Source organism: Rhinolophus hipposideros (genome assembly GCF_964194185.1).
Source record: "Rhinolophus hipposideros genome assembly, chromosome: 7".
Lineage (NCBI taxonomy): Eukaryota > Metazoa > Chordata > Mammalia > Chiroptera > Rhinolophidae > Rhinolophus > Rhinolophus hipposideros.
In genome coordinates, this window is record NC_138053.1 from 96,220,058 (window position 1) to 96,233,947 (window position 13,890).

Below are 13,890 nucleotides of genomic sequence, written 5' to 3' on the forward strand. Positions count from 1 at the left end.
TGGTCCACGGGTGACTGGCTCAGAGTATCTTTCAGGGGCTCCCAGATCACAGCTGAGAGGGGCTGGGACAGGTCCATGGGCCACCAGGGTCCATGCCCGGGACCAAGGTCTGTATGACTATTACCTGATACATGGGTAGGTAAGACTCCTCCTGGACCCTTTGGCTCATGGTGCTGGAGGGTACCACTTCCACAGATGCAAACTATTAGTCTGTGGAAGGTGCCGATTATTATTGTTGTGGTTGGGGGTGGGACGGGAAATGAGAGACATCTTATTTCATCCTGATGCTGATGTCACTTTTCTGTGACTCTGACCATACACAGCTCCTCACATCTGCGCTCCTTAAGCTAGCTCCCTCCTTGAAGGGGATGCCTGGCTTGGGACTTAGGGACAGTCACTCTCAAGGCACCAGCCCAGATCAGTTTTATTTATTTACTTTTTAAAGGATCTTCGTTCCAGTTCCCTGTCTGAAAGAGCTGTGTCAGCATCAGTAAGCCAGACAGAGAATGAGGAAATCTGTATCTGTCGTTTGATGGGGAATCTCTTAAATCTCAGAAGAGAAAGCAAACATTGACATTGATGGGTTTGGGCTCTGGCGTGAGGTACAGGGTTGCGTCAAACACACAAGGAGGCTGAGAAATCAGGAGGGAATTCTAAATTTCCACTTCTCAGAGTCGCTCACTTGGGTTTATTTTTAAACTGATATTAGAGAAAATTTGGTATTATGTTTGAATTCATGTAGTATATTCATCTTTCTGTGGACGAATGCTTTGGGAGGTATTGTGGCATCTCACGAAGGAACCAGGTCTGGAAGTGCCAGAACTTTAAGGTCAAGATTAGAAATGGGGAGACAGGTGCACCCACCTAGAGAGGATACTGGCTTCCTGTTGGAAGTGAAGGCCAGTCCCTGAGGCTGCTCACCTCAGCCCTCCCTAGCTTTAAGGCTATCGTAAAGACAAAACCAAGAGAACAAACACAAAAGATCTTGAATGAAATGAAGAGGCTCTGACAGGAAAAACTCCTTTCCTGCAACCAAATTACTGCTGTCTTGCTGCTGGGGTCCTAATCACAGGCAGTGCTTCTCACTCAGATCCCCAAAAAGTAAATGTCACCCGTCAGGAACTTGCTAATCTCATTTCTTCTTTTGCTACAGCTGTGTAGTACATTCAGGAGCTTTAAATTTAATAAAGGGGAGTTTAATATCATCGTCTGCTGCGTGTAAAAATCAGGAACGGTACATTTAGTTAGCGATTTGATATGGGCTGTCTGGATACAGTACAGAAATATTAAAGCATGTTTGGTTGACAATTGTGAGAATTTATTGGAAAATTAACTGCTGGTTTCATTCTCATCTTGGCTAAGGAATCATCAAATTTCCTTAATACAATTATGCATTTTTGCCACCCTACTACCCTAAGCTTGATTACAGATTATTAGGACTTCATGGTGTGGAGAATGATGAAAATTAAATTAGGTGAAGGGAAGGCAGTGCAGTTGTGTTTCTGAAAGTGTTCTTATGGGTCAGAAACGTGTGCACACTGAAGGACCCACTGTGGTTGACACTAGGCTGCAAAGGACAAGTCTGTGGGTGTGTGTTCTCAACTCAAACCATCTTTCCAGAGCGACAAATCCTTGCAAATATTTAAGGATTTGCTTTACGTTAAAAGAAATATAGAAATATTATGGAGGATTACTTAAAGTGCTCACAGAAGAAACATGAAGGCTGGTGGGTCCAGGAATAAATCTAACATTTGGGATAAAACATTGTTTTGCTGTTAAAATGTAAGACAGAGAACATCATGATGATTAAACCTTTTTTCAAGCAGGGAATATAATATTCATTAGAAGCTTATGGAAGCAATTTAATCACAGGAAACCTTGTATAAACCCAAGTGAATGGCCCTGAGAGGATTGTTCTATGAGCATCTAGTCCTAAGGCTGGGAGAGTAACAAACACAATCATACCTTTTCCTGGAAGTCAATTTGTTCATAGAACGGAGAATTGCCACAGTTGATAAAAGCTCTCCCTTCTATACAAGGGTATTTTAGGAACTTTCCCAATGAAATTTAGCACTGTAACTCGGAAATACATCCACTTATTTTTCCAGTATTTTTGTGTATGTCGAACCAACTGTTCTGAACATGGGGACCATTTTGCTTTACAGGGCACATTCGGCAATGTCTGGAGGCATTTTTGTTTGTCGTGACTTTGAGTGATTGTGTCTGGCATTAAGTGGCAGAGGTCGGGGGGTCTGCTAATTATCCTACAATGCACAGGGGAGCTCCTCATCCCCAACAGAATATTATTCAATACAAATCATCAATAATGCTGAGGGTGAGAAACCTCGGATTATTCTTATCGATAGAGTACAGATAACAAAATCATCTCTCTCCACCACTGCATGCTTTCTGAGCATCTATGATAATACACATTCTACGCAATCTGTAATAAACACACATATCATCCTCTGAACCATCACTTGAAGGAAACTCTCACCCAGTGATTACTAATGACTCTCCTATTGCTACTTTGCATTTACTCATCCCACACTCACGTTACCAATGTCCCCAGAAAGAACTAACGTAAAGAGGAGGAAGAGGAAGCAGGTTACCTCTCAAATAAGACCTGGCTGTAATCATCGAGGACGTGGGCGTGCGTGTGGAGAAAGATGGTGTTGTAGCCCACCAATGCCACCATCATGATCAACATTTTCAACTCGTAATTCACCCGCAGGAAAACTGAGCAGGAGATCAGTCCCAGAATGCAGCTGTAGATGAAATACTAGAACAGGAAGACACGTCAGAGGAATACTCAGCACCTCTCCTGACAAATGCTGAAGTAAGAATGAAACTGGGGATCACCATCAAGCTCACTGGTCAACTTAGAAATGTGCTGTGAAAGCAGATGCCTTTTTCTGCTCATTGATCCAGTGGTCAGTGCTTGAACACATTTGATCTAGAATACTCATTGCGTGGCTTGCTGACCCAGCTTAGCATGTTTAATAAAAATAATCATACACATTGTCAAATAGAAACAATCCAAAAAAATTTGGACATTATAAGCCAACGCCATTTGCTTCTTGAAAATGAAAATATGACTACCTACACATTTACAGATTTTTTTAAAATTAGAGCATGCAGAATCTTTTTTGGTCTTTTGTTTTTTATTAGTTTCAGATGCACAAAACAAAGTAATAATTAGAAGTTTATCATTTATATCCCTCACACTGTGTGAACCCCCCTCCCCCATCACTAGCCCTCTGACATCGCACAGAGCCATTACATTTCCACTGTCTCTATTCCTAATGCTGTACTCCGCTTCTTGTAAATATATATATAAACTTGTATTTGACATTCATTATTGTTCAGCTTCAGCTTCAGGTGTACAGTGCAGTGATCAGGCATCTACATCATCCCTGAGGTGGTCGCCCTAACGAGACAAGTGTCCATCAGATACCCTACAAAATCTTTACAATGTTATCGATTACATTCCCCAAACTTACTTTCGTATCCCCGTGGCAATTTTGTGCTTTCTAATCCCAAGGGGGCGGTGTGTGGTGATAAGGGGGAAAATGAGGGGATTGGCCTTTCTTTAATCCATTAAGAGGCTATAAATCACTATGGGTATTTCTGTTAAAAGCATAACAAGCACAGGCATTTTGTTAAAAGAAAAACTGTGTGTCAGAGGGGCTATCTAAAACAGAAAGAATTTTAAAAACTAAAAGTTTTGACCAAGGTAAGTCAAATACCCTGGAAATGGACAGGCACTGGAAGAAACAGGAAGAACCGAGTATGGGAAGAAGTGGGTACTCGCCATCTTTTCAGTTCATAGGGAGCAGCGGCAGGCCAGCCCAGGGTTAACTTTCTCACTATTTACCACGACGGACGGACGCAGTGGAGTCAGGATAGCCCTGGATTCCATCCTGCTTTAGCCACTCATTGCCTGAGTTACTTTAGGTCAGCGACCTAGCTTGCCTGTGTCGCAGTGTCTTCATCTGTAAAATGAGGGTAATAATATCCTCATTTTCTTCTCAGGTCACTGAGAAGAAGAAATAACGCTCAGAGCCTGGAAGGACTAAATGACATGGCTGCCATTCTCTCAAAGCCCTGATTTGCCACATCAAGGGGGTTTTACATCAAGGGGTTACGGCACTAGCTTAGCATTCCTGGGACAGAAAAAGTACTGAAAAAAGTTTAATAATTGTAATGAAACATATATCTGATGGAGGCTTGATAAACCCTGTCTTTAAAAACTAGCCCACTTTGTAAGCTACTCCATTTTAGTTTCATTACATGGAATAAGCCATGGATAAATTGCTTATTGTTGCTATTCCAGCTCTTTTATTTCCCCAGGTAAGGTCATCCACAATAAGCTATCTGGAAGGCTACCGATATTAGCTCATCAGTCCTGTTCTTGGGGAAGAGAGGAAAGTCAAAAAGTGAGCTGCAGTGGTCAGGCAACGTGATTCTTCCTTTACGTAGAGTCTGCTGTTATAAGTATCAACTGGGGATCATTGTGAGATTTGGTTTTAAAAAGGATTCTGCTTCTAAAATTATGCCAAAAACCATTATTAGAATGACAGGTATCAACCAGTACAGCCTCATTAAATGAAAAGCAAAATAAGGTGCCATTTAGATGAATATTTTTTAGGGGGGGATAGGATTGTAAAGGTTTTCTGTAATAACCCTAATTAAACAACAACATGCCAGCCAATACCTGTACAAACATGTCTATGGTTTTACATTTTAAAATGCATTTCTAAGGCTTTTAAAAAGCTTTCACATTTCAGGACTATCTATGAAAATACATACGTTAATGGAAAATAGGCTTTTAGTCCATTTTCTATTAAGAAAAAACCTCTCTAGAATGCTTGCGGGCCATGCACCAGGTATTCTGGGAACTAACTAAAGTTAAGTTGGGACCCTGCAGATGCCACAGAGGGATGTGTGAATGAGGGAGAATGACTCAGAAGCCCTGATTGTCAGCCGTCACTACCTCAGGACGCAGCCCACCAGGGAGAATGGCCGGTGGTGGAGTTCAGGCTCCCAAGCTGTTCTCTATTAGGGGAGAAGTCCTGGTGACCTTATTTTTATACAGGTTTGATACAGTTAATCTAATGAGTAGTTAAGAGTTGTACTCGTTATTTATATGATAATTTAAATTAATAATTATTAATATTATTTTAATTACTAAATAATATCATTCATTAATATTAGTTAACATTAAGATAGCTAAGTGAATATTAGTTAATATAGTCATTGACATTTTTGATATAATTAATCAATGCAATCAACTGGCATTTTAACACCAAGGGAATAGCCACTGGTATCCTGGGTAATGCACCGAAGTCTCCTTTGGCCTCAGTTTCCTCACCTGGAAAATGGGAATTCCCATCGTACCTGATCACAGGGTAGTTTTCCTGATGTGATGCTCTAAGTGCTTGGTAGAGTACCGAGTGCCCACATGGCCAAGCTCCTACAGTTGACTTTGTCGGACATTTTAAAATGACTCTTTTCTTTCTGCTTATAGAAATAATACCTCTGATATTAAAAATTAGGAGACACAAAGAACAGGTAAAAAAATAAGGGTCTCCTACTATCCCCAATATCCAGCTTGAGACTATTAATTATTTTGTGTATATCTTTCCAGGCTTTTTCTTCTGCTACTTATTATTGGCATGATTATTTTAGAAAATTGGTATTATACTGTTTGAGATGTTTTTAAATGATACTTTTTAATTAATAACTTATCAAAAATATATATTTCTATGTCTTTTCCACAACATCTTTTGTAATGGCTGGATATAACTAAATAATAGAATTCATTTATTGAAACAATGGAATGTGTTCTAACTTTTAGGTTGTTTGCTTTGTTTTGCTTGTTTATTGTTGATGTTCTGCAAACACTTTAATGGACGCCCTGGGAGCTAAGTCTTCGCGTCATTAACATTGATTTCCAAAATGAGTATTGCAGGGTGCAAAGTAAGTCTGTGTGGGTGCTTTCTGATTCCTGTTATAAATGGCCCTTAAGAAGATGCATTACTTCATCCACACACAGCAGTGATGGTGGCAGTCCTGTCACTCCTGTCAGCCGCAGGTGTCACATAAGATGGGCTTTGAGAGGCATGAGGTGTACTCTGAGCACATACACAAAACAACTTTCCCCGTGTTCCCAAACATCTATGAAAGGGGAAGCCTGGGTTTTCAGGGCTCCTTTGGGACCCCTGAACTTCTGAGTAAACAAAAGTGTTCCTTTCTGTATAGACAGGACGTGAGCACGCCGAGCGCCCTGGCAAAGCCACCATCATTCTGTTTCTGAAGTTTTATTATTGGGACAACAGTAGCCTGTTGGCTAAGATTTTAAAGAGTTGGTTGTGTGTTTTTGCAGGATCTTTTCAAAGGCTGAGTAAGTATGACCTTTCGCAATCTTGAGTTTCTAGTGATTTGCTTCTTTTGAAAATCGGGTATCATACAGACTTACCCAAATGAAATTCAGAAGGACCGTATTGCCTGCAGTGGTGCCATGCTTGGTGACTTGTTCTACCCAAAACTATTGGATGGAGAGATTCCAAAAAATGCTTTGCCAGATCTGTGTTTCTATCCTGTGGAAACGCCTCTTTACTTTAAACCATTCAAATGCCTTGTGAATGTCACATGGGGACAATTTGGAGGTGTTCTCCCGTCACTGGTCTATGGACCATGTGCTGCTAACCCCGTCCATTCAAGGAGGAAGAGGCAGCCCTCACGTTAGTTGCAATCTTTCTCCAAAGAGTGCAGTTCCACACTGTCCACGGTGAAATCACGGCTGGTAAGTCCCTATGGGTCTCATCTCTCACTTTCCACTTAATTAATAACAAAAAGATGTGTCTAATCCTCCCTGGGCTTTAGTGCCTAAAACGAAAGCCAGGACCCCATGGATCCAGGAGGAAACTTCTGCCATTGTCTCTTCCTGAGCCCACAGGGACCTCCCATGGACCCCGGTCACATGCCTCTGCCAGAGTCATGGCCTCAGAAGAACACCAGATGCAGACGCCCCTATTCTCTATACACACAGCTGTGAGAGGCCCAGGAAGTGGAAATGGCAAGATGAGGAACAGTATCAAAGCCAAATATCAAGGGAACAAGTGAGTGAAAGAAAAAGGAGGAAAGGAAATCTTTATCGCAATTGCTAGTGGGGTTTAAAAGATTGGTAGGACGTTTTAAAAAATACATATTAAATGATCAATTTCAGTCCCTCAAATACTTCATTTAGCATTCTTCAAACTGACTATATGAGACAGAAATGGAATTGGGATAATCTATGCTACTTTTAGATGATTCTTCATAAAATGTAAAGGAGAGTATCAATATATATATATTTTTTGCACAATTCATGGACTAAAAGATATGAGCAGTAAATAACTGATTTACCTCTTTTCACGTAAAAGACTGATGTGTTAGTAATTTTTGAAATTTCAACCTAGGCCTGTTGGGACATTGGTTACAACGACTCAATGATGATTACTGAGGATATAATCACGGGACAGTACTTGCACTCAAACGAGAAGCAGGAATCCAAAATGTGGTTCTGTCATCACTGTGTCAGGGAGCTAACACCAATTCACTGGAACAGTTAGCAAAATCTATGAGCAACAAACCCAGAAATTCAGACATATAATTGAAATGTCATATGCTGGGATAATGTAGCAGTTAAGAGAACAGAGCACGAGTTGTTTGTCAGAACATTAAAATGACACCAAGTTTGCACATGTCACCTAACTGGTGCCAGTCAGCCAGACATTTCTCATCAAAGGCTGGCATTTTTTAACTGTTGCAAACCTACTCAGGTATTGACACCCAAGAAGAAAAGGGACATCTAGAACAGATGAGAAAGGGGAGGCCATATCCTTCAATGGACTAGTAGCATACAGAAAGGAAAGAAACACAAGCTTTCTTACCGGAAGGAAAAACAAGTTTTGCGCCCGCAGAATCGCTGCCTGGTTACTGGAGGCAGAAAGACTTGTGTTGGATGTGTTGGCAGTTAGAGGGATTGTTTCCTCTGAGTCGCTCAGGAAAAACTGCAAAGAAAATGTGCATTTTTCAATGAATTAGCGCAAAGGAGACTGAAGAGTTAGAACTGGGGTACTAAGTTGATCAGAAACCTGCTCCTTCTGGCTGGTGAGCAGGTCATGTGGGCAGCCCTGCAATGCCTACAGCTTAATCTCCTCCTTTTAGAAGCTTGGAGAACTTCTCCTGAAGAAGCACATGACTATTGATTGTTGTGCTACACACTTCGTAGTGAATTCCAGAACTACTGGACTGGTATTTGGGAACACAGAAGCACCTCTGTTAAATATTAGATTAAAATGACAAAGCACAGGGCAGAGGGCTTCTTTAGAATGACCGAGGCAGTCACCTGGCACACAGACACTCCACTCCCTGCCCTGAAAGCAGAGCCTGCACAGTGTGTCTGCAGGGTCTTCACCATCTTGGTCCAAGCATTAAATGAGTCTGTGGAGTTTTATGAGTTTTTGGTTTTAAGAAAAAAACAGTTTTATCGGCATAATGCAATAACCAGTGTCAACATTTCTGTCGATTATTTGTGAGTGGTTGGCAGCTCAGGATCAGGAGGGTTTAAAATTGAGAGGATGGATGCTCTTAGGACTGTTGGAAAGGGGTCCTACTTAAAAAAACAACAACAACAACAACGAAACGTAATCTTGAGAAAATAGGTGATTAAATCTTATGTAATGGTCACCCAGAAGGAAAGTCAACCTGTTAGGAAGGTAGGAGAATCTAAATTCTCTGTCTGTGTCTCTGTTTTTTCTAGAGAAGCTGTGGCACAGCCTTTTGTGACAAGTGATGAAGGGTCCGTCACTTTCTGTACTGTGGCTCAGGGTCGGTGGGACTGTCAGTCAAGACAAAACAGAGAACCACTTGGGCCAGGGCCCTTTTACTGAAAGAAATTCATATTAGCCATAAAAGTAGGTTGTGCTTTCTGCACAGGTTAGCCACACACACTCAAGGTTTGCAAAGTAAAGCTTGCCTGTACAGTTTCTACGGTTGCTTTTGTTTGCTTCCTTCCTTTTTGTTTATTTCCATTGATGGCAGAGTTCATGCCAAACACACCAATTTACTTAGGTAGATAAGAAGGCATTTATTTACTATATTCTTGGGAATATTTCCTCTCAGATTCCAAGAATGATAGTGGATACAGTGATTCTACCCATTCTATCACGTGGTAAAATCAAAACACTGATTTAAAAAATCAAAGAAATTGGGGTGGCTGGTTAGCTCAGTTGGTTAGAGTGTGGTGCTAATAACACCAAGGTTGCCAGTTAGATCCCTTCATGGGCCACTGTGAGCTGTGTCCTCCTTAAAAAAAAAAAAAAAAAAAATCAAAGAAGTGTAGATTTCTTCATTTACTACCAAAGTATTTATCAAAAAAGTCACAACCCCTGGTCGAACTGTAAATGTGCTAATTCTTTGAAAAAGTCATATCAGGAAAAAAAAAAACATTGGTTAGTATAGTTACATAGATGTCAAGTGTATAATTCTGTAATACTTCATCTATATATCACATTGTGTGTTCACCCCCAGAGTCAGGTCCTTCCATCACCATATATTTGATCCCTTTAACCCTCCTCTACCTCCACCCCACCCACTTTACCCTCTAGTAATCACTAACTGTTGTCTGTGTCTATGAGTTTTTGTTTCTTTGTTTGCAAAACCTTCCTGATTATATCACCTCATAGAGAAAATACATTCTTGCTGCACAATGAGTAGACACATATCCTGTGAAAACTTTGTCTTGCAAGGAGGCTGTACACGAAATATGATGATTTGAGTTGGAAAAACAGTAAAGAACTTCCATCCCCAGACCTAACAAAGCTTCCATAATCACTTTTGGCTGCTTTTCCCAGCACTTGTTAACTACCTGTAAAGTCAAGAAACTTCCTTCTACGGGGCATCAACTACAACTTTGAATCAGTTCCCCCATTCTGTCTTCGTGGTCACTTTAAAATAACAAAAGAAAAGCACAGTGAAGATGAGGCTTTCTCACCCACAGGTGTCGCCTCTCACCAGGAGGCCCTGGTCACCATCAGAGCGCTGGCACGAAAGAGACCTTATTCCTTTTGTGTTTGCCCTGGGCTCTCAGAGTGGAAATGAGCTTGTTCCTACTGGAGTTTGTTCTAATGCATTTGCCTCCAGAAAGACCTCAGTGCCGTTTGACAATGGCCAGTGTTTTCCCTATTTCCTGCTGGTCTTTCCCAAATGAAACTCATTCCAAATACTTACCTTTTCCGCTGAACTTCGAAGGAAAACAAATTCTGGTTCATACTATGGTTCCTTGGAACCTCAGATCTTCAATGCGATCACTTTCAAGTGTAAAAGATCCAGGCGGACATATTTTTATTTTGCTGGTAATAATTCTACAGAATACTTGAATCCTTAACACTGTTATGTTTCGGTTTTAGTAGTGACTTTTTCTTTTCATGTCTTGGATCTGGTTTTGTTCCTATAATACAGACACTCGATTTTTGTGAGGGGGAATAATATGTGGTTTTGTACAAATGTGTTTCTCAGTGTGGTGTTACTTTGGAAAAATGAAGAGGGAGTTCTGGGAGATTGAAGGAAGTTGTTCAAGAGGGCCTAACCTCCCCTTTTCTCGGTGAATGAATAGAACATCATTTCTGGGGAAAAAATACAATAAAATAACAAACTCATGTCATCCCCTATGTAGCCAGGCAAATATTCGAGAGCTACTACTCTCTCATTCCTCTCCCTTCCAGGTTTAACTGCCACAACTTTCTCCACAGATTGAATTTCTAATAATCAGAATTATTTGGGGTCCTCTCCGGACCCATCGTAATATTCTACAACCTTTGTCATAATTGCAGAAATGATATCCTCATCTTAGACAAGATATCCTAATAAAATACTAATGAACACTGCACATTTTTAGCTTTATTTCCCAATTTTACCCTTCCCAGGCAATGAAAGACATCTCAGAATCATATTTCTCAAACAGTGTTAAATTATGAACATGCGATTTAATACTGTGCTGTATGCCTGATGACATCGTCACATTTAGAATCCCGCACAGACCCCCAGTTAACTACAGCAGACTCCCTGCACTGGGCCTCACAGAACCACACTGGGCATAGCATCCTCTGGGCAGTTGCTCAGACGAGGTTGCAAAATGATGAGGGAAATCAGATGATGACACTGTCAAGGTGGCAGAGAAAGGTGGCAGAGAATTCGAGCTTCTCATGCATGATTCTAAACAGTCAGATGGACACTAAAATGGAACAGAACATGCAGGTCATTGGCAATTTGACAGCCCAAACCTAGCAGTTGACAAAAGTCTGGATAACTTTTCCTCCACTTTTTACTGGGGTGTTTAGTGTCACATGGGTGAACATGAGGTATTTAAAATGTCCTGTTAGAACCTCAGAATTCATTTAAATTCAAACTGACCTAAACACTTTGTCATTTTCATCAGCACGTAATTAGATGTTTAAAAGTTGGTGCTCTGAGCACATCATTCCTGTTGACCTGTCAGTGCTGTGTAAATGTGGGTGTCATCTTCTCCAAATGGGAGTGAGGGACCTGGGGGCCCACATCCCTTGCACGGCACCCCGCTGATCTCAGTTCTGACAGGCCCTGAATCTGCCTCAGCACCATTGGGGGACAGCAGCACCGCATGTTGTGGCAGGGGACACGGGACCTCACATCTGCCGCATGCACTCATAACTCAAGAGGACGGGATCCGAGCAGCTGCAGGGCATGCTCTGTAAATCCCCGGATGTGAGCAAAGGCCGCAGCCTGACGAACAAGCTCTTTCCCTTCTGTGATTAGTCAGAAACCATAAGAAAGCTCCACAGTTATTCACTAATAGGGGGGAAATCATTCCCTTTCTGTACTCAGTGTTAGCTGTCATACTGTTTTATGAGGCTTCTTTGAAATAAATGCAACAGGAACATCTGATGGAAAAGAACCACTAATTTCAGGGCCTCGGGTGTCAAGGAAAACATCATTTCTCCTGCCTGGTGGGGCCGACATCTGCTTGAGCGTTCCGAGTCTCCTCTTTCTCCATCACGAGACACAGGAGAAGGAACCCGGCTTGTCCCTTCCCACTGCCTCTGCTGCCCCAGACAGGCACTCGGCATGCAGGCGGAGCTTTATTTCCTCTTCCTCAAGGTCATCCATCAGTTTTACCCTGTCTCCCACATTCCTCACTTAGGGATGAACGCCTTTCTTTGTGAGGAAGGAAAGTGACTCTGGAAGACTTTTTCTGGTACTCAAGATGCATTTTTTCTCCCCAAAGGGATCACTGTTACAGTGAAAAAAAGTCACCTAAATGTTCAGCTCATCAAACGTTTAGACAGTGACCTAACTGCTTGTCCATCATTACTACTTATCCTACATGAAATACAATTAGCTTCCAAATCAGATTTGTGTCCCATTTAGATTCTGTCTTTAAAAAATTAGGTGATAAATCCTAGTTTTATAAGGTCAAACTGGACTTTATAGAAATAAATGGTTTCTCTTTCAAAGGGTCATGTGCGTGCCCATTCATCCAATCATTCTTTCATTTAGTAACTATTAAATCACCACTCCTTATACGGAAAGCGTGTTTCTAAGACACAAGAAAAAAAAAAAGACAGAAAGAACACATTCTCTTAAGTGTGCGGATGCCTTGTGAAACGGTTCCCATAACTTGTAGGTGCTGCCGATGGAGGAGGTCAACTCTTAGGAAGTGTATTTTATTGGCTCTGTGCCTGCATAGGTGAGCAAACACACCTTGAGGGATGAGGAGCCTTGATTATAAGGGTGCTGTGGCCGTCACGCCCTGTTCAGGCAACCGGACATGTGGTAGCTGTTAGAACCTCTCAGAACTCCAGCTAGGGCATCCTGTTAACCTTCCAGAGGGTTCTGCCCCGACTCTTCACGGTGGAGCTGACTTCTGACCCAGCTGACTTCTGACCCTGTCTCTATCTTTCAGCTTTAATGTCCCCAAAACTCCTCACAGAGCTGGGCGTCACTCCTGGAGAGCTGAATCTGGGAGCAGGCTGGGCACGATTGCACACATGCACGTTCCCAGGTCCAGCAGGAGGAACGCAGTTTAGGAAACACACTCACGTTTCTACAGGCTCTCGCCCCTGCCCTTTGCCACTCTGCGCATCTCCTGCCCTGTGATGCTTTCACAGCCTGACAAGAACCATAACACTGCCTGGGCAGGAAGTTAAGTGTCCTAATGGTTGGTAATACACATGCTGCCGGACGTCCGGGAAAGCCCTTCCTGTCTCAGTCTTAAGTACCGCACTCAGGTTCCCCCCGAGACTGCCCCCCATGCTGATGACAGCTCTGGGGCCACCGTGAAAACCCCGTTGGGTTGTCACACAGAAAGCACACAGCAGATAGGCCTGGGCCCCTGACAAGCACATGCCTCAAGCTGACCGATGCAAATCTCCACTTGAGCCCTTGCATTTTAACAACCCTCTAGAGCAGGAAACACTTGTTGTGTAGACATGGCACTGTTTTCCAGCTGTTCCCCACTCAGTTTTGATTGAGGGCTTGTTGGAAATAAACAATGTCATGGTCCAGGCACGCCTGAGACCTAGAAGATAGGCCCCCACTCCTGGAGGGGGGCTCTCATCATTCCTGCAGTAGGAAGACCGGCCTCAGGTGCCGTGTCTGACCAGGAGGGGACATTAGCTTACTATCACTCCCTAAATTTACAGAGGAGCAAGAAGAGGCCCAGGGCAGTGGAGACCCCACAGTGCACTTGACGCATCAAGACAAACTCTACATAGGAAGGCAAGACCAAGGGCCAGGGGGTCCTAGGGAAGCGTGCTGGCTGCATGGTTTTGACTACTGAGCCCTCTCTCCTCAGGCACCATTGGT

General features: G+C 42.4%; 1 protein-coding gene across 5 annotated transcripts in view; it reads right to left on the reverse strand.

The window, feature by feature from the left end:
- The window catches only part of ADCY2 (adenylate cyclase 2), a 370,893-nt gene that overhangs the window by 52,672 nt on the left and 304,331 nt on the right, over window positions 1-13,890 (reverse strand). For all 5 annotated transcript variants that reach the window (XR_013993678.1, XM_081054221.1, XM_081054223.1 and 2 more), the window contains exons 17-18: window positions 7,938-8,057; window positions 2,613-2,782 (exon numbers count right to left, since the gene is read on the reverse strand). Coding sequence is in view for 4 of the 5 variants with exons in the window: in XM_081054221.1 (XP_080910347.1) it covers window positions 2,613-2,782; window positions 7,938-8,057 (290 nt within the window). In the remaining variant the exon portion in view is untranslated. The remainder of the gene's footprint in view (window positions 1-2,612; window positions 2,783-7,937; window positions 8,058-13,890) is intronic.